The 21327-nt window shown below is 38.4% G+C and overlaps 1 protein-coding gene across 1 annotated transcript; it reads left to right on the top strand.

Annotated features, from left to right (window-relative positions):
• The first annotated feature begins 647 nt into the window (after positions 1–647).
• Positions 648–10487, top strand: LOC145782741 (uncharacterized). Its single transcript, XM_082594500.1, has 2 exons — positions 648–1314; positions 8691–10487. Exons 1-2 carry the CDS (start codon positions 681–683, stop codon positions 9101–9103), a joined length of 1047 nt encoding a protein of 348 aa, XP_082450626.1. The 5' UTR covers positions 648–680; the 3' UTR covers positions 9104–10487.
• The last annotated feature ends 10840 nt before the right edge of the window (positions 10488–21327 follow it).

Consider the following 21327-nt stretch of genomic DNA (forward strand, 5'->3'; position numbering starts at 1 on the left):
CTATGCTGAGATACTTAATCTAAATCTTCAACCACCAGGTGTAAGCGACAAACAAAAAACATCTCAGCAGATCGGACACAATGAACTTTCTAGGTATCGGAAAGCCGCGATTTTTTAGAATTTCGATATCAGATAATAACTATGACGACACAGATGACGCTGACCCCGTCATTAACCTCGTCGCGGTAACGTCATCATCACATGCATGAAGGAAAAGAATCGATTGTATCGCGACGAGAGTCGCCGTGTAAAGATTCAAGCGTGATATGCAGCAAAAAGAAAAAAGAAGCGACGACGGGCGGACAGAAGGCAAAGCTTGTGAGCGGCAGAAATATTGAACTTTCCGAGCAGCAACACTTTGATTCCAATCGGTTTCTTTAAATTGGAATTAAAAATTAGATTAAGGAATTAGATTAAAAAGAAAATTCAACAAAGCTTGAATCTGAAAAATAGCAAATATAAATTTTGATTAAAAGGCAGGGACTAGTTACAATAGCAGCTTTAAAAGGGGAAGCGTTGAAGATTCGTTTAACTAAAATTATACAATGGAAGAAAAGTGCTTAGTTTATAGTACTCATTCATTTTGTGTTGATCGTTTTTATAAACGTTGTTTAAAACTTTTATTTTGTCTGACAGATTAATTTTTTATGAGAAAGTAGAAAATATTTTTACCCGCAAAAATGAAATTGAAGCAAATGATTGCTTTAAAAATCTACATCAGCGTCATCGTAATCATTTTAGTTCTGTTTGCGGGAAATGAAAACGTCCATGCCCGAAAGAATGGAAACAAAAATTCCGATGAAAGAGGAAAACGAAAATCGCGCCGTAATCGCGCGCGGAGACGAGATATGGAACAACCGCCACATGACGACATGCTTTCACTTCTGCACTCAAGCAGGCTAAACGCACAGAAGCAGGAACAATCTAATTCGACCACAACAACATCCTCCAAGAAGACATCTAAAAGTGTGGAGGTAACATCATGGACAGAAGCTATGGTGAAAGTATCTTCTGGAGGAGACGATATCTCGATCTCCCATTCAGCATTTGGAAAGTTTGGATATCATTCCAAAACTGAATCTGTTTCTGGAAAAGTTGTTCATCTTCATGATCCAAACTTAAAGACTCACTACGGCTGCAATCATTATATTGGAAATAGGGAGCAGATTCCCAAGGGAGAGCCCTGGATCGCTCTCATTGAAAGGGGTAAATGTTATTTCTTTAACAAGATCCGTCTGTCAGAAGTGAACAAAGCGGTAGCGGTCGTGATCTACAACGATAGGAAGGGAAGGACAGAAATCATGAACACAGCTGGTGAGTTTGTGGCTTGGTAGTTCGCTGTTTGGCCTTGCACGGTTGTACAGTTTGTGTTTTCTTTGAAAATTCAATGTGTAAAAATGATTTGTAAAAATGTGTAAAAGTTTAAATATCTACACATAGTTTATCCGACGTTTTCGGCTTAACTTAAGTCCTCATCAGAATCTGATAAAATTTGTAAAATATAATAAATTTCAACTTCTTATAAGTAGCCACTACTGTATAGTTAAGTGACTCAGATTTTGCATTTGATTGGTGCATATCGCACTTTTCGTTGTATTTCTGAATAGTGAACGCGGTTACGAACATTAACGATGTTGAGTTACCAGTATCAGAGAGAAAAATACTAAATTGGTCACAGATCTTTGAAGCTTTGCGCTATTGCGACTGTTGTCGATTGATAAAACGGCGATCGCGATCGCACGCATTGTCTATGAAGGCGACATGATAACGAAAAGGCACAAACAAATTTCTTGAAAATGGTGAAAACAAGCCCGTTAAATTTCCGGTTGCTGAGACCTTGGAATTTTGCATCTGTTTCTTTTGCAGCAGTTCTGTCCTTTTGATTGTTTGCTCAGAAATAGCTTTGTTTGGTGAGAAAGCGTAAACAAAACCCTCTGTGAAGCAGTAATGCTAACAGACTGAATTGGATTATCAGGATTGTCTTTCATTATTTAAACAACAATTGAGGACACAAAGAAGATTATGTCGTAGACTGTCGGGGGCTTAACTTCCTTTTCCAAACAATTCTCTCAACGCTGACGCAGAAACAATGGAAACTATTTTTGTTCATTATAAATATCGTGCATGCAACGCTCTCGCACAACTCTATGCTGCAAATGTCTACTAGCAAAAAAAAATTCGTAACAATGCACGTCAATTACATGTGACTGTTTTTGTTAATTCAACGCGGTCGTGTTCAAGTTAGATGAAGACAAAAGCTTTGACAAATGTACTAAAAAATATTTTCAAATCTTACTCGTTGTTCTTTCATGTAGTTATGAATACACAAACGCCAGAATCTTCGAAAAGTTTATAACTGCGACTGAAGAATTTGTTGTTTGAAAGAATAAAGACCAACTTAACCTGAAGTTGCTTGATTACTTGATAGTGAAGTCTGAATACATTTCAAGATGCGCATTCATAAGTAATTGGTCTTTGGTTGCATTCAAAACTTTTAGTTCTCTTTGCCTTAAATGAAAAATGAGAAAGATTTAAAGATTTGAAATATTTTCAAGCGACCGTCACAAGTCATGGTTGACTGAACTTGGCTATCTGTTCAAACATTACTTAACATTCTTCTATCAAGCAATAGAAAGGTCTGTGACGGGATGATACTCTTTTGTTTTCGCATAACTGCTCGCTACACTTTCCAACAAGTTGTAACAAATTGCCATCAATATTTGAAGGGCACAGACAATTTCTTTCAAAAGAAATGAACCAGATATATAAACCAGTTTGTTTCGTGTTTTAGAAGCGGAAGTAATGAATGTGTTGTGTTTACTGGCTTTCATGCCCTTGTAACCTCGTAACTGCAATGCAGTGACTGCATATCTATATAGGCAGCTTAGCACAAACTGATACATCTAGGCCACTTATCGAAGCAAAGTCGCTCACTCATTATTGTTGCGTCAGAAACAAACGATTGTGCGGCATTGGATAACCAAACAAGTTATTCAGATTCAATATCATGGCAACACGGTTTGAAAATCACATTAGCAGTTTTTATTTAATTAGTAGTAACGTTTTCGTTTGTTTTAAAACCGGTGTGTTAGCTTTTGCAAAGAATCTGATATATTCTTACTTGTGTACCTGCAGTCACTAAGATTTTCAGCAATGTAGCTCCAAAATATTCAGTTTTTATTTCATCTATAACCTACCTGTGGTTGCACATCGCCATCCATCATACTGGTGACATGTGCCAGTTGCCTATCTGATTACGTCATGGGAAAGTGACTTCATGGCTTACGTCAATGGTTTGAGACGAATCCACAATTTAAATGTTTTTGTGACTGGCACTTAGAGCTGGTGCCTGAGTCGCAAAACCAAATGATTTCCCAATGTCACCGGTTTGCATCTAGATTTAGGCTATCACAAAACAAGAAGTTTCGCAGTTAAAACATTGTGAGACCATTTATGGTGAATTGTTGTTAAACTTTTGAATTAGGCGCGATGGCGCTGACGGGTCGTAACTTGGATTGATTGATGTGACGCGAAAGGTCTGAAAACACTTCAGGTTGGAAAGCGATCTTATGTTGGTTTTACGTGAAGTAACGTTTGGTGCTTGCAAATGTAGAACATGTTTTCAATAGTCAAAACTTTGCTAATTTGTTTAGCAGAAAGTCACCTGTTCATTGCTCATGACTGAAAATAAATGCAATTAATGCGAAATTACCAAACATAAAACTGGCTTAATTTGCATTAGGTAACGTAAAAAAGGCAAACTCACACGACAAAGAACCATCTTCCTGACTGAAGCCGTGCAATGTATCAGTCGCCTGAGGTTTACGAAACAATTGAGATTGTTTGCTTGGTTGTTGGGTCACACTGCGCTTTCATGCGGCACAGTGGCTGCTTAATGGGCCAGATACTGAGTCAAAATCATCGTCGACTCACTCATCACATCGCCACCACGCGGTCGAAATTGACAATAGATACTTCCTCGGCTGCTGCTCTTTGCCCCGACCAGAATCCACGCATCGAGATTGAATTCCCGCCTAAATTGTGATGGATGTGCGACGCTGCAGTGAATGCAACGCTTTTTATAAGTGGCGGCTTATAACCTGCGGCCTCTGGAGTCTATTAAACAATTATTAAGATTTATTACCCCCCAATCAACATTTCTCTTCTACTTGTTGGCTACCATTGGGTGAAATTATATTTTGGGCAAGACAACCTAAAACAGGTGAATCATCATAAAAGAGTCAGATTTTTTCATTCGCTAAGACCCATTTCATGAACGTATATACACATCAATATGATGTAAACTGACTTATCATTCCTGCAGTTGGGTTTGTGTTTTTGAGCCTCGACGTGTTTTGACACAAATCTTGTGTTGATAAAGACCACAGGCGCTCGATGCAACTACGGTTTCCATTTTTAATTGAACTAAAAAATTCTTCCACCACAGAGCCATGAAATCGCGTTAATCTCGTTAGCGCGCGTCCTTACAGTGACCTACTTGGCATAAAATCAGGGGTTGTCATCAACCGTCCAGCGGGCAACCAATCGGTGCTTCGACGCCACTATAACAATGAACAACGCACGACATGTAGCGAATACAATTCGAAAACATTCTGATTCCCAGCTCTGTGCTGATGATTGGATGAAGCACCACGTGACTGCAACCACGATACAACGTTTTTATTAACTTGGGAACTTCATAAAGTTTGAACGATCAGTTGAGTTGCTCCTGGCAGGCCGGCAACATTAATAACGTTCGCCAAAGACCTGGTTATTGTACTTTTTCAATTACCGTCTTTCTGCTGTTTTCTTGTGTTTTAAGTTGATACTGATTGAAGTAGCTCAGATAGATCAGATGTGGTATAATTGCTGCAAAGGTCTTAAACCGGTTCTGTTTGGCGTCTTTGCAGTTCGCCAAGTGTTGGTACAGTATTTAGATATTAATGTATTTGCGTTGAATTTATCAGCTGCGGTAGGCATGCATTGTGTTGTCATAAGCATGCATCACAGCAATAGGGAATTTCTTGTTAGTGCATTCACACATGTCAATTGAGTATTCTCTGCATAAATTCCAGTCATGATGATCGGATTACAGTAGTTGTTACTGGTGAAGAGAAATATTAAACCAAAAACAATTTTTCAAATAGAAATACTGCAGTCAACCTCAAATTAAATGGTAGCCACTTTAACAAGTCGAAATTCTGCCACTGAAATTGATTAGAATGAAACCGTCAACCAATCATAAGTTACGGTTTAAGTGACGTAAAAAATGACGAAAAGAAGATGATAGAAAGCAAATTAAGTGATGGATTTTTTGTCAGTTGGTTGGCTTAGGGGTTAGGGCTAAAAAGTAGTCATTTCATTGACGCGTGTTCGATTCTCACCACTGCTATTGCTCTTTTTCTTCTGTAATTACCAAATAAAGTTCAAAACAAGCATGAACTCTCTGGATGAGTGCTAGAAGGGTCACAATTGGACGGTAGCTTCTTATAACACGTTCTGATTGGTTGGCGGTTGCATTGTAGTCAATTTCAGTGGCAGAATTTCGACTTGTTAAAGTGGCTACCAAATTAAATGACTTACAAGTCACATGGAGCAGTTGGTTAGGGTTAGTATTAAAAAAAAACATCCAAGTTGAAGTGATTTGCGTCATTGAAGTGCTGTTAAAAGTCAGCATCAAGTCGCTAAGCCTCTATTAAGCAATAATGTGGTAACAAGAGTCTTATTTTGAAGCAATAGAAACAGCTTGTGAATCACAAACCAAAGGCTTGAATGAAGCGAATGTGATAATTGAATAAATAATAATAAATTGAAATAATTTGTCACCCAATCTTCAACATCACCTGGACCCGTGTGAGTCACTGAATGATACTTCGACCCAATCCCATGTATGATTGTCACGTAACAAACCCCGTCTGTTAGTTCTCGAGTTCAAACTTTAACTGAGACTTTTCAAAAGTAGCTTGGGTTATTTTAAGCATCGGTGGGTGGTTTGGTGAGCGGATAATTAGAAACTCAAAAATAGACGTAAGGGTCAAGAGCTTGCTTGGCTTCTTTGGCGAAACGGAAAGAAAGCTGTTTCTCCAAATCTTCTGTTACTCTCAAAAATTTGCTTTGTTAAAAAAACATCATAAGCGGACAGTGTCTCTGACGTCACAGTGCCACTGACGTCACAGTGGTATGAGAATTGCTTACATGAGCATAACATCACAATGACGTAAGAAAATAAAAAATAACATAAATCAACTTTCTCCGTTGTAGATTAACGACTGCACATCTTCATTGACGTCATAACTGCAGCAGAAACATTCGATCTGCATCTTCTGGCATTAAACTTATTGTTGTCATTCTGATGTTGTTGTTCATTGTTTTCTTATGATGACAAACGAAACAATTCGATACATGGCGATGGTTATTTTAGAAATTTTACAACTTAAAATTTCTATGTTGGAACTTAACAGGTCTTATTTGTGACAGGACAACTTTCAAAAAATGATGAAATTAATGATAAGCTGAATCTAAAAATGAACTCTCACTTCGCATTCGTTGCAATTAAACGTGGGAATGTAACAAGATTGCCGCTTCATGAATGACAGGAACATGTAATCAACAAAAGATTTTCAAATCTACCATTGTTACGTTATTAAAATGTGCAGTGACGTTGACAATGATGTTTCTTTTCTTGGGGGTATTTCCCACCCAACAGTGTAATTAGATCAGCAACTACAATATGTCCAAAAGACGCACCATCTCGGCGTCGATAAAAAATGAACGAATTGGTTTGGTAGGAAAAACCAAACCTCTAATGTGAAAGGATGACAGACGAGAAGCATCCGAAACGAACTGCGTTTAAACGAAACAAAATTTCTCATTAAAAATTAAATTCAAAAATAAAATGAAAGGAAATATTTGGTTCAAACACTTATATTGTTTGGCAAGATAAGAATACATTGAAACATGCACCGACGATGGTTATGCCACAATGCCCGTGTCACTTACAGCCACTGCATGAAACCTCAGATGTTATCGTCATCAACCGTGGCGTGGTATGGCGAATCCGCGACACCGGGTTCGTCATGCCTGTCACAAATCTGCAACTATTTGACAATAAGCGCCGATTGTTTCCTCATTTCCTCATAATTGTTACACTGAGGATAGTTCTCCATTAGCAGAGCTGTAGAAAACGCTATTCCAGCAAAAATAATAATTTAGCGTTGGAAAACGTCAGGCGATATCGGATTTACATAAAATCAACGTTGGGCGATTAACGGCTTGAATCACCCTTAAGTGTGTTTGCAGTCAAGCAAACATTTTCAAACGAAAATTATCCAATTTGCAAATTGAATTAGTGAAAAATACTTTCCGCTTGAAGAAAGTACAATTATATAATTTAAGGAAATACTACTTTAGTATTATTTGCAAAACATTGTGTCGTGATACAAGTTAGTTTAAAAAATTAGACACAAATAAAACCTTGGCAAGCATACAAATGATGAAAGCATTTAGCGAAAGCTGGCGTCCTTTGTGGCGATAACGAGCGCAATCTAACAATAAAACAATTCACTGACAACGTTACCTTTAACAATTAAACGTAAAAGCAGCTCAGAACAAACTTTTAAAATTCTCAAATGATGAGGGAAATAGTGAAGCAACAAAACCGACTGGTTCTAATATTTAGAACCGACATACAGTGTAAGAATATTGTTGTATTGAAGGTCAGTTGGCCAAGTACACTGCCCAGTGCAGCAGTGCCCATAGCCTGCAATTTAACAAACGCTGTGTAAGCTGATATTAGAGAGTGACGCCTTCGAAATGAACACACTTACACTGTTCGTAAAATTGCTGATTTTTTTGTTGAAAAAAACAACGTAGTTTACACGTTTAAATTGTGAAATTTTTAAACTTGTTTAAAATACAGAGTTTTTTTTTTTAATTTTAAAATCCTGTTCTACGAAATGATAAACGTGCGAACAAGTTGCGCCTCAGTAATCGGCACTTGCAGAATAGTTGTGGATATTATTTTTGCGTGCCTGAGTAGAAGCGGTAAGAGGCACCTCCGTTAGTTAATGATAGGCTGAGATTCTGCACTTACTCGGTAGGTAGCACATAGCAATTTGTTCGCATGTATTTCTCTTGTCTTTACACAAGAACTTTTTATAAATTTAAAATCATCGCAATCTTGCCAAGCTTGTAATTTGCTTTATGAGAAGGTGCAATAGTTTTTTGGGCAATTTTTTAAACTATTTGTCAAATAGAATGTTTGTGGTGTTCGATTTGCTATTGATGAGAGTAGCTTTCAGTATTGTGGAGGCACTGAGAAGAAAAAGTACATCAAAAATAATGTTTTTAACATCGACTAAATAAAGAAATCCTCGTCTTCCTTCATCTCAAAATAAAGTCAGTGTCAAACTGTGAGGTTTATAACTAACGCGCACTCTGTTTATAGATCAATTACACGGCAGCAATGTGTTCTCACTTTAGTGGGAAAGCTCAAAGAATCATTCATTGAAATCTGGGTTGGAGAAATCTTGCACGGTTAATTTATTCATTGCTTACCGGAACAATGTCACCAAGGGTGGTACATCGTACAATCATATTGTTGATGTGGTCATCAATTCGAAATATCTTTGAAATAATGATAAAATTTGAAGCTACCACATAATCGAGTGAAACACTTTTTTTTGCTTTAGGTACTCGAGCAGTTTCTCTGATGATCAGCAAGGAAGATGGCCACAAGATTATCGCGATGGTGGATGCGGGTTCTTCAGTTACGATGAAGATCGATGTTGGTCGATCTCACAATACTTCCCATGACAACGGCTCCCCTCCTCATCAACCGACCACGAGAGCGCCTATTATCACAACGACTGGTGAAATGCATGAAAACATTTCAATAATGAAAGAGGTTGTTGATAATGAGATATCAGAAAACCTCCATTTGCTCCCAATGGCACTTGAACCTCCCCCGGAAAGTGCGTCAGTGAAAAGTGACATCGACTTCACTCGACCAAACGACGCGACTCAACTCAGAGTTTTCAACCTTCGAATTATCGTTTTCTTTTCGTTTTGTGCATTGTTGTGCGCAGCCTTGAATGTCACGTGACTTTGAAACTTCTCAAACTATCAAGGAAGTTTTGCTACCAAGCTTGTCGGCGGAGCGACCTGTGTTGTGTTGTAACAATGGCGAAAACGGCCAAGTATGATGCAACAAGTGATGCACGACAAGAACCAAGCAAGAACTCGTGGCCACTGTCGATTAGGCGTCTAAGAACTTCATTCAATTCACCACAAGAACCTTCAGTGCATAACCTCGTAATATTCTTTGTTCCAACGTTAATGCTGCGTCAGTAACCGTTGTAAAGATGGATGTGGCAAATCGTGATGAGACTTAAAACAATCCTTTCGTTTGTGAAACCAAGTAAGAAGAAATTGTTCTTTTAGTGATGGGTAATGAATTCTGCTTTGGCTTGATTATAACAGAGAAAAAAGCATTAGACAAACAATTATTTTCTTACGTTTTGATGATTTTGTTAAAGGATTGAAAAGCATGGTGCAAGGTCTTTTTGCTGCAGGATTATTGTTGACGTATGAAGTATTGACAGTTTCTCTTTCTGTTCTTGCAGCTTTTTATTATGTTTCGAAAGCTTTTCGAAACAAACAATGAATAGAACAATCCTTATTAAGCGTCTTATTTCGAAATGGTTTTGCTTTAAACAAACTCAATTGTGATGTTTCGTAACTCTTCGAGTCGTTTCGATGCTTTACTCTCCTCCGCCGCCCTCCATACGTCACAAGGGTGTTGTGGTCATGGACGAGTGAACACAAACTGCTGACAGTGAACGTTAGTTTTTTTTCAAAGATTAGAAGATATATTAAGGAAAGAAATTTTTTGTATGAGTTATTTTCAAGTGTCAATTACTTAGGATTAAAACATTTTTAGATTTGACTTTTCTGTGCCAGCAACCAAGGAATGACAAAAAAATAAAAACAAAATGGAAAATCAAATTAATTTTGAACTTTGTCGAGTTTTTCAAGTTTAAAAATATGACGCACAACTAACAAACAATTTCGTATCCAAAAAGTACTTTTCAGTTGCGCTACCAGCTAGTTGTGCGTCTTCATGACGTCAGCAATGACCCATCAGTGACCTCACATTACGTCACAAGCTGTTTGCCTCTCCTTCCAAATGAGTTGTTTCAATAGTTTTAGCAACATCATGTTATTTGCATTGCAATTCAAAGTGAAGTTTACTAATTGTTTTAACTCAAGATTTGTGACATCGTTTAAACGTAACTATGATGTCATTTCTAAGCTAACACTTCCAGCCAAAGATATCCAGACAACCGGGTAGCAAATATAAATTTGTTATACTGTGTGTTGTTTGAATTCAGTTTCCGTTTAATTTTATGATTTCTCTAATTGAGTTCATGTTGATTTAGTGTTTGTGTATAAACATCGTTAACACAGTACGAATAAATTGAATTAAATATACACATTAAAATATTGCATTTTGTTTCAAACAATTCCTCGAATATGGCTCGTTGGATTAAATGCCTCTCTCAGTGGCGTAGCCAGAAATTTTGAAAGGGGGGGGGGGGGTTGACGACCGGCGGGCGAAGCCCGACGGCGTGTTTGCCTAAGACGACACCAGCGGCGGGGGGTCTGGAGGGCCTCCCCCAGAAAATTTTGAAAAATTACATTGAATTTGGTGCATTCTGAGAGCATTTTCAACAAAAATGTGGGTATGAATATTCCTGTCAAAAAGGATATCATTTTTTCTTCGGCATTTTTCGGAATTAAAGCCAAGTCTCTATGTTTTCTTGTTCCTGGCTGAGATATTTGAATGTTTGGTATTGGCAAAACTCGCTCTTTTAATGCAGTTTCGTTTAAAATTAGGCAAACTTTGTTTTAGACATAAAGAGACTGAAAGCATCATTCTCAATATCGTGACGTCACACGCGTGCCAAGGGGGGAGGGGTTGAAACCCTCAACCCCTCTGGCTACGCCACTGGTCTCTCTTGTTTCTTTCCGCCTGAAATGACTGAATTACTTTTGTTCCACTTCTTGGCAGTAACTAAAGCAACTGTTCCACTTTGATTGGCGACTTAAAAACACCGATACCAGTATGGTAAGTAGGCTACATTTCTAGCGCCAGGGATGATTAGGAGTGTTAGATGTGTACGTTCAATGGTTAAAAGTGTGACTGTGAGCCTGTAGTATTATTGACAACTTTCAATAAAACAATTAATTTGGATCCTTCTAATGTCGCTCCAAGGATAGATGTCCTTCCTTCCCCCCTCTCTTGCCTACGTCTTAAGCCAAGATATGTCCGACCTGTTTTTTTTACATTCCACACAGCGTTGACAACGTTTTGATATGTTAAGTTTCAAGGCAATGCGGTTTTTTCATGAGCGTTGGGTCAACAAGGTGCCGATTGTTCAAAAATGTTATTTATGACAGACAATTTCATGAATCTCTAAGCTTGGAAACTTTGGTATTTATTCTTTAACAATGCTCCCCATCAAAACAAAAGTAATAAAAGAGTTGAAAAGAATTTACAGCTAAATTTATAAACACATTGCTAACGTCAAATTGTGCCACCAATACAGGGTCATGCTGTGAAAGCAACAAAATGCCACAATTGTACTAAAGGTCCTCTTGTCATTGGTCCAATTCTGTGGTAAAAGCAAAATATAGAGTATAACTAGTCTTTTTGCGATATTATATGTAGACTAAATGTTTGAATTTATTAAATAAGTTTGTTTTTGTAGGCCGTTCTACTTCATTTATAACAACATGCTTTGTCATGTGCCGTACAGATTAAATGCTTAAAGTTCAAAAAAATATTTTTTTTAAGTTCATTATGACTTCACAATGTAGCAGCATCTGCATAAATAAGTGGACAAAGGCATTGTTACAGTTCGATTGTTCTCTGTGTCAAATTATACAGAAATAAACGACTTCTTGATTGACCCGAAAGATCAGACATTTTTCAGATGAATTGTTGAATGGGGAAGTCAACTAATGTTATGAAAAGCTCAGCAAAAAAGCAAGAACGAAGTCTTACTTAAAACAACAATGACTAATGTGCTTAACCACCTTGGCGGGAGTATTGCTTCCATTTAGGCTACAGGCCAAACTGTATTGGTTTCCTTAACTAGCTTGGCAAGTAAAGTCTCAATGTTTGATCGGTAAATGTGGGTTCGATACCGTGTTCAATCACAACAATAAAAAAATATCTAACGAACGATAGACCTATGAATAACGCGACACTGAAGAGTCAAAAGCAATGTAGAGTGGTAGCAATAGTCTACTGGTAAAAAAAGTTTTTAAGATCTGCTTTTTAGTTTTGAACTATCCTTCTTGATGCTAAGTTTGAGCCTCAACCACACAAACTACTTGTGTTATATTTCAATCCTATCTTGCAGAAGACATGTTATAAAAGTTCTCAAACTCTTTACTCTTCTTTATCTCGAAGATTAAAAAAACAATTAAACAAACAAATGTTTTCCGGAATTGAAATATTTTCCCACCGATACTTAATGAACAAAAAACCAGCTTCAGAAACGAACAAACTCTCGATGTGTGTGTGCGCTTGGGCGAATTACTTCAACAACAGCTTTACCTTTACACCAGGGCTACTCAACTAATGTTAGCAAAGGTCTATTTTGACAAGTTGAATATTTTTGCGGTCCGGTGAATATTTCATATTCAACCACGAAAATTAAACAACCAGTAGCCTACGAGCACCGAAACACTTTTCAGGTAGTATGTAACACGACTTGGATATTTGTCTGACACAAACAAAGAAATAAAAAAGGAAAAAATGTACGGTATTGTGTTTCTTTGTAGTGTAGCTGTGTGGATCACACATCAGAGAAGACGGCAAAGCGTTGGGGGGTCTGGGGGCGAAGCCCCCAGCTCCTTGGATAATCACAAAAACATTGCTTTTCCCTAATCGAAATCTGTTTAAAGAGGCCCTAAAATGTGGCAATGAGGTTATTCTTACAGAAGCCCGAGGTCCACCTTCAACACCCAGAAGATCCGGACTCGGACCGCGGTCCGCCAGTTGAGTAGCCCTGCTTTACACCATTATAAACCTTGGCACAGACACCTATATAAGCTTTGGCGTGATGCCAGGGTTGGGTCAATCTTACTCTGGCAGCTCATCTGTAGTCAAAGCAAGTAGCCTATGGGAGTTCATGACCTTGTTTACCTGACAGATTCCTCGATGGTTGCAAGCTTCCACATGACGACAACGTACCGACCCAGGCCGTGGAGGATGTGCACACATGGAAAAAGTTGACGTTCAATTAGGGGAGTCAATGCGGAGACCCGATCACCGGAGCGCTCAAATCGACCCCAATGCAATGGCTACCCACGATGAACCGAATTTTCCCATCACATCTGACTTTAAGGCTATTAGAAGCGATACTTGATACAACATCTTCGCCGTTTCACGAGCATTCAATTTTGTACAAGTCTCATGCTATCAGTGACGATCGGTGAGGGAAAGTAGAAAGCAGTGCTTACCTGAGCGAAAACTATGCAAAATATAATGACTGAATTCTAGGTTTAACTTTTTATTATTTTTATCAAGTCTATTTTAACTTGAGATTACTGTGTTCGTGACTAGAATTACTCGTAACGCTTGTGAGTAGTTTAAGTCCTCACCAAACCGCATGTCTTGCCTATAAATGCCAATTAACGCAAACGCTCCTGTCAGAAACAATCACTGAGGCTCCAGGGAAATCAACTATCAAAGTTGCTTTCCCCACGTCCAAAAACGTCAAAAAACGCCTTCGTTTTATCCAATCCTCACTCGTTTTGCAAAACGTCACAAGCTGCTTAGCCAATCAGATGTGTTATGGTTAGAGTTGCTTTCCCAGTGACGTCAATGCGTACAATAGCTAGACTATCTCGTCATACGCACAGAATGGTCTCTCGTCACCGTACACAGCACAGCATCATAAAGGCGAAAAGATTGTTGCTGTTTTTTGATGTCTCCTCGCCATGTAGGGGAGATGTTCCACCAACGGACAGGGTACGACCAACGGACCACCCTTCTATTTCTTAAAATAAAAGTTGGAAGCACGAAAAATATTATTGTGGTATCAAGATTAACCTTTTTGGTTTTGGAAATCTTCCTTGCGGGGACCTGTGATTTTTTTTCATATTGTTATGAAGGAAAGTATGTTTTACAAGGTAGAAAGTAAATTTTGAACATTTTTTTTCTGCAATTTTTTTCACCCATCGGTTTATTTTTTCAAGACTATTTTTTGTTTGCTGATTGCTTATTCATTGATTAATGAAATTGCAATGAGTTAAATGTTTAAATTTTATCCATCATTAAACTAGGTCATAAAATCCAAGAACTATCATGTATCTGACCAACGGACCAACCACCTGTTTGACCAGTGGGTCACTAGCTAATTGTTCAACAACGTCTTCCTTTATGTAGTCAGACTAAAGATGTCAGAAATTAAAACAACTAGCAATAAAACAGCTAAAACCTCAATTGCTAAGGTAACAGGGATCAGTTGTCAGTAGATGTTACAGAAAATATATTTCGCACTTATTCAGTGCACTTATTGGATGCACTGAATAAGTGCGAAATATATTTTCTGTAACATCTACTGACAACTGATCCCTGTTACCTTAGCAATTGAGGTTTTAGCTTTCTAGATATGGAACAGGGATCGTTTCAGAATAAGATTAGGTCAGAAAGCGAGGCAGACTCCGACGCAGCTCAGCATCAGCCAAGAGCAGTTAGCTACAGCAATAAAACAGGGTTGTTTACTTCTGATAATCTCAACAAAGCTGTCGAAGATGTTTTGAAACAAAATATTTCTGTTCGAAACTCGGTGAAAAAATATGATATACCACGAACAACGTTGGCTCGTTATGTTAAAGAATGAATCAATGGATAGTGAGAAAACTACTGCACCAACACCCGTGGCATCTACAAAACACCTGTCTGGTAGCCTATCTTACAGTTTTCTGCAACTTTAGAAAAATATGAGATTTAAAAAGAGTAAAATAAACACCAAAAACCCTTGAATCTCATATTATGAAATTGAATTGAATATGAAAATATGAAATGAAATTTCATAATAAAAGCATGTTTCTAGTGCTTGTTGCTCATGTTGTTGTGTTGTTTGTATGTTGTTCGTGTATTAAATAGTCCAAAATAAGCACCAGTGCATCAGCTTTTTGCCAAGTAGAAGTGACCCGTTGGTCGAATAGCAGTGGCCCGTTGGTCGTATAGGGGTTTGACCAACGGGACACTTTTTATTATCATTTAAAAGTTTTTTTTCGGCAGTTAGTAGTTGGAAAATTAAAAAACTTTTTTGGCTGAATATACCAGGGTATGTAACCTACTGTTATGCCAAAAAAGGAGGATGCATGACCTTTGTATGGAGAGAAAATAACAAATATGTGAAAAATGACCCGTTGGTGACACATCTCCCCTACTTTAGCCCAGGGATGGAGGAACCATTTTAAAAGTAAGTGTGCCCAGAGGCGCAGCAGTCAAAGTCAATCTAACTTTGGTATGTCAACAACACATACATTGGTATGTCAACCAGACATTTGTTGACAAGGGCCGGGGAGCACTTGAACCCAAACCTAACAACTAAAAGTGCAATTAAAGAGTGTGAAACGTGCACTGACAATGTCTCGATCGGCCAATTTAAAATCATCTCTCGAGGCAGATCTGAATTTCAGACTAAGATCATGGAAGCCTTAAGAATCAAACGTAACAATCCATCTCTCAACCGGCAGTTATTCGCCTGTGGCTCATCGTTCCTTTTGTGCGTGTTTTAATTGTTATTCCAATGCCTATAGTCAGTGCCGGTCTTTGGGGTGTGCAAACCGTGTGATCGCACAGGGCCCGCGAATTAGGGGGCCCGCAATTTACTCAGAAAATGCAGTAATTTTGTCATTTCCAATGAAAAAATTCAACAAGTGAATTCAACAAAGAAATTAGCAACAAGAAAACATAGAGAACGGGTACAACCTATTTCGTCCCCTGAACATTTCGTACCCTGAAAAGATCGAGAAAAAAACAACAGAACCGAAGTCGCTGATCGGGGTTGCCGCAAACATTTCAAAATTTCTCTCGATCTTTTCAGGGGACGAAATAGGTCAAAATTTGATTTCGTTACTCCGATTGCCTAAGAAAGCGTGATCTTAATCCTTTTGCTATGCCACCGGACAACACCATTTTTCAGTAGGCTAATATTCATACGGTACCCAAATTTTTGTTGAACATGCTCTCAGAATGACCCAAAATTCAAATTAGTTTTTCAAAATTTTCTGAAGGTGGCCCCCCCAGACCCCCCGCCGCTGGGTGTCGCTTTCGGCGGTCACGCCATCAGGCTTTGCCCGCCGACCGTCAAACCACTCTCCTCCCCTTTCAAAATACCTAGCTACGCTACTGAATTGGATCATTGTCATTGGGGCCCGCAAAGCATATTCCGCACAGGGCCAGAAATACCCTAAGACCGGCACTACCTGTAGTCTATACCTCATGTGATCTGTTTCCCACCGCATAATTTACTCGTAATCATTCTCGAATCATTTGTTCAGTTTGTACTTTTCAGTCCAGAGTGTCGTTACAGTTACAGTGCAAAGTCAAATTTATCTTCCGATTTTTCATTTTATGTATAGGCCTATTGCAGATTTAACTCCTGATGAGGACACACGTAGCTACGTGTCGAAAACGTTTGAGTTTATTTTAATTATGTTATATTTTTGTGTTTAAAAAGAGTATGGTAAACCCGCTAAGGTTGCTATGTTTTATTTCTCTATGCTTTATAGTGCTGTACAAAATATGGCGATGAACACACAAATAAAAAAGAAACAACACACACAGTTATAATATTACCTGGGATAAATAATCTGCAGCATTATACGGTAGGTTGTGGGCATATGTAACTGCTGCAGCACCAATAATGCAAAATAATACTGGCATCAACAATGCACAGCTAATTACCACAAAGTTTCAATACCCGGAGTACCGGTACTGGTATATAGACATATTTAACAGTTAGCAAAGTTATCCGGGAGTAACAGCCTGCAGTATTATGTGCATACACAACAGCTGCACCACCAATATACAAATATAATAGGCCTACTGGTATCAAACAACAACAAGGTTCCTTCAACTGTCACTATATAGGTGACTGCTACTGTGTTACATTTAAAAACTTTTCCTAAAAAAGTTAATAATACGATCATTGAAAGCAATAAATTCTTGGCAAATTGAGGTAGTTCAAGTGCTCTTGGGTTAATCTTCTTTTTAAGTAATTTTTCACCAGTCTGTGGCACGAAAAATACCTTTTTGCAGTAGCATTAAACATAGGGATTTTCAGGTAAAACTGTATCAGTTTTGATAGATTTATGTAAATGTTTTATCTATTTTAACAGCTTGAGTTTGTTTTCGAGAGAATTAACAACAATATCCCCATCCATCTAGCCTAGTTTAAGAGCCTTCTTTTAGAGACAAAGTTGCTGCATCCTCTACCCTTGCTGCAGCTAAAATTACTTTCTCTATGTCACAAAAAACTGCAGGTTATCTTGGTCAAATCTTTCGCTACCTTTTCAAAAATATTTGGCTTTCAAAAGTGGGTGGGCCCAGGCCCACGTGGTTCCTCCATCTCTGCTTTAGCTTACCAGCTTTCATAGTCATGCTTTTGCCCTTTCTACAGCGTTGATATAACGTTACTTCGCCAATGAACGTTCAGGTGCGGATGCAATATTTAGTTCGTTAAGCTTCTATACGCAGGAGGCAAACTTATCCAGCTTTTTGTACAAATTGCTTGCGGTTGTAATGTTTAGGCCTAGGTGTTAGTTTTTGTAGTGTAGGCCTAACTGAATATCTGAGAATGAACATTTATGACGAATTAAATATTTAGACAACTATTATTCCATGTGTAACACTGGATTTTGGTCCTGCAACGTTAAAATTAAGATTGTTCATGACTTCTAAACATTAAATGGATGTATGATCACGACATAGGCGAAGCACAATTTGACAGATTTTTATTTTTGATTTGTTTTGGAAATGCTCTCAGAGCGCACCAAATTGAAAGTGTTTTTTAAAAATTTCTGGGGGAGGCCCCCCAGACCCCCGCTGGAAGTGTTGCCTTCGGCAACACGCCTTCGGGCTTCGCCCGACGGTTACTCCTTTCGTGCCTACTACCTTGCTGCAGGCTGCAGCATATTTCCAAGTTGCTTTCCCAACGATTTAAGCCACCGAACGTCACTGCATGCTATCAACCGTTGAAAGACATTCTCTAAGAAAGTGAGAGCGTATAACTATTTCTTCTGTAAACTCCAACAAAATAGCATAGATTAGCTGCTTTCGTTGATTTAAATAGTCATTCTAAATGATGATCAACACAAAACCGATGGATGCAGCCTAAGCTATGAAATTCGAGTTTTTGTAGCAGTATTATCACATGTGTTTTATTTAAAATCGACGAAAAACGCTCTACCAACTAAATACGAATATGAGTAGGCTCCTAAACAGAGATATTGGCCCACTAACTGGGGTTTTGGAAGCGTTAAGTAGGGCCTTGTTTAATTTAAGCTATTGAATATCCAGCTTCTGCAGCAATATTTACAGCATTTTTTCATTTCAAATAGCCAAAATTAAAAAAGCTAAAATGAGTGGGCCCCTAAACAGTCGTGTCCCCCGGGAGGTACAAGGGGCGGTTAATACGGCCCTGCTACCCAAGACCACTTTTGAACAATAACATGTTTGCACTACACAATCACAGCAACTCAAAAAATCAACATTTTTTGACGGGGGGGGGGGGGGGCATGGCCCAATGGTCCCCCTTCGTATGCCATTGGGTTACACAGATTCTAGAACTAATAATAAGTGACGTCTACAAACGTAGAAATGATGTAGGCTACGTAAAGCTCGCAGGAGCTACAGTTTCAACAGTCGAATGTTTTCGGCTTAACTTAACCTTAGCTTAACCTTAGCTCTCATGAGGAATCCGACAACAATTGGTTTGGTTGGTTGGTTTGAATTTTTATCCTCGGACTGACAAAGCCTTTGCAGAATATACATGTGCATTTGACACAGGGCCGATTAACGAGATTGGCAGAGTGAAGTTTTCCGATTGTTGAAGTCTTGTTGCCGTGGAATTATTCCATTCATTAGGTGCCGCTAAATGGATAGCAGTCCTTAGAATGCATCGCTCAAGCGCATACCCCGAGAGTCGAACCAGCGCCGCTTGATCTTGAAACTACTTCGTTCACGAAGTCACGCGCTAGCCAACTGAGCTTTCGGGGCGGACTAAATGTAATTGTAAGAAATTCACTAAATTTCAACCCGGGATTTCAACTTCGACTAAACAACGAAAAGTAGGCCACGATAGACTTTGGTTGCTTTGAGTGAGAGAGAGAGAAAACTTTTATTTCGTCTGTTGCAAGAATAGCACGGTACAATTATACATAATACGAACAAAATAGCCCCATATAGACAATAGACATCTACATACCAGTAGCGTACCGTGACCACTTTGACAGGGTGTTCAGTGACGACAAAGCAACAGCGGGGGGTCTGGGGGGCCTCCCCCAGATAATTTTTAAAATTAACATTGAATTTGGTGCGTTCTGAGAGCATTTTCAGCACAAATTCTGAACATGAACAGAACTGACAAAAATAATGTTGTCGGAATGGAGAAGAATACAAAATAGATATTTATTTGACAGCGCATTGAATGAAAGACTTAATAATATCAAACATTAAGTTGCATTTCTAAAGTCACATACTTCAGTTCAGTTTTTATTTCCGACCATCAAAACGAACAATATTACCGTAGGTACTTGCCATAACACAGCAGGAGTCTGAAAAAACGCGAAAGTTAAAGCGTGCTCGAGATGGAAATGATTTACTTTATGCAAGGATTAGACACGGTCGCAACTCGCAACACCTTGAGAAATGTAGCCTACAAGCGAATTAAAAACAAACAGGTGAAAGTTAAAACAAAAAACAATAGCAAAGCAACTCGATAATAAACAAGCTTTAGTCACTAGCCAATTTTTTTATTATCAGTACCGGTATCATTTTGTTCATTGGCTTCACATTTTATTATATATATACAAACCAGGAGACACAGAAAGCGACTTTGAGTCAGCTGGCACCTGCTACATAATAAAGGTGTTTCAGCAATAAGGTACAATACCAGTAACATACAAACACTCTAATTACAAAACGATTCGATGTGTTGTTTTAGAATGGTGCATCAATGATATTGGCTGTTGCCATAAGCTTTGTTGCAGATTCAGACAAGCTAGTCCTAATTTACTGGCACTTGGTACATAAAAAACATTTTATCTTATCTTGTTTCCAACTCTGATCACCTCAAACTCTAATCCAACAAGCTAAAACTTGCTATTGCTTGGGATTCCCCCAATGACGCGCCAAGGTGTTCAGATCAGCGAGTGCACACTGCACAGCCTGGCTGACCTAAAACCATTGCTGTTTTCGCTGCCTTGTGAGACCAGGGCCGGATTAAGGTTTTGATGGACCTGGGGCTGTATGGAAATCTGAGGCCTATATTTCATTTCCCTCATTGTAGGCTACCAATTGCAATTAAAATGAAATAACAAAAATTATACCGAAGTACAGTAGCCTATTTAGCCTACTTATTAAACACATTCAAATGCATGTTTTTGGGATTTAGACAAAGCTAAGCTGTTAATAACATTATCGGTGTCTATTTGTTTTAAAATTTTGTTTTCAATGCAGAGTAGAGCTAAGGAATGCAACCTTTTCTGGCCCATGAATGAACGCAGTTGATTCTTTTCTCTTTTAAGCACTAAAAATGAGCGCTTGCTCGAACAATGAGAAGTCATAAGACAAAGATACCTACATTCTTAGTACAACAGATACGTTAAGAAATGCATACATAAACTCATTTCCATTGATGAATCTAAACATTTGAGTTTCTTTGCTGCATTCGCTGTTAAATAGTGTTGTTTTAGCAGTGCAGAAAAATGAATCATGTCTTCAGGCAGTGATTTTTCTAGATCATCTGGATGTTAGTGAAGCAATGTTTTAGCACTCTCTTCAATTTTACAGTTTAATTCCGTCCGAAATGAAAATCTTATTTGAAGACGATCGTATGCTGCAATTCGAGATTTCATACACAAAATAATTTGGTCAATGATTGGCAAATATGAGTCTACTTTGAATCTGCTCGATGAATCAAGTGATGTGTCTTCAGATCCACCTTCGCTATCCAGTATCCAAGCATACTTTTCTTCTCTTCTTTCTTGAAATTTCTTCAATATAATGATGACAGC

Source organism: Aplidium turbinatum, chromosome 14, assembly GCF_918807975.1.
Source record: "Aplidium turbinatum chromosome 14, kaAplTurb1.1, whole genome shotgun sequence".
In the NCBI taxonomy this organism is placed as follows: domain Eukaryota; kingdom Metazoa; phylum Chordata; class Ascidiacea; order Aplousobranchia; family Polyclinidae; genus Aplidium; species Aplidium turbinatum.

Excerpts from the sequence above, each read along its gene's own strand:
- LOC145782741 (XM_082594500.1), top strand. The coding sequence starts at position 681 with ATGAAATTGAAGCAAATGATTGCTTTAAAAATCTACATCAGCGTCATC. Across the intron at positions 1,315-8,690 it reads AGAAATCATGAACACAGCTG|GTACTCGAGCAGTTTCTCTG; the intron begins GTGAGTTTGTGG and ends TTTTTGCTTTAG.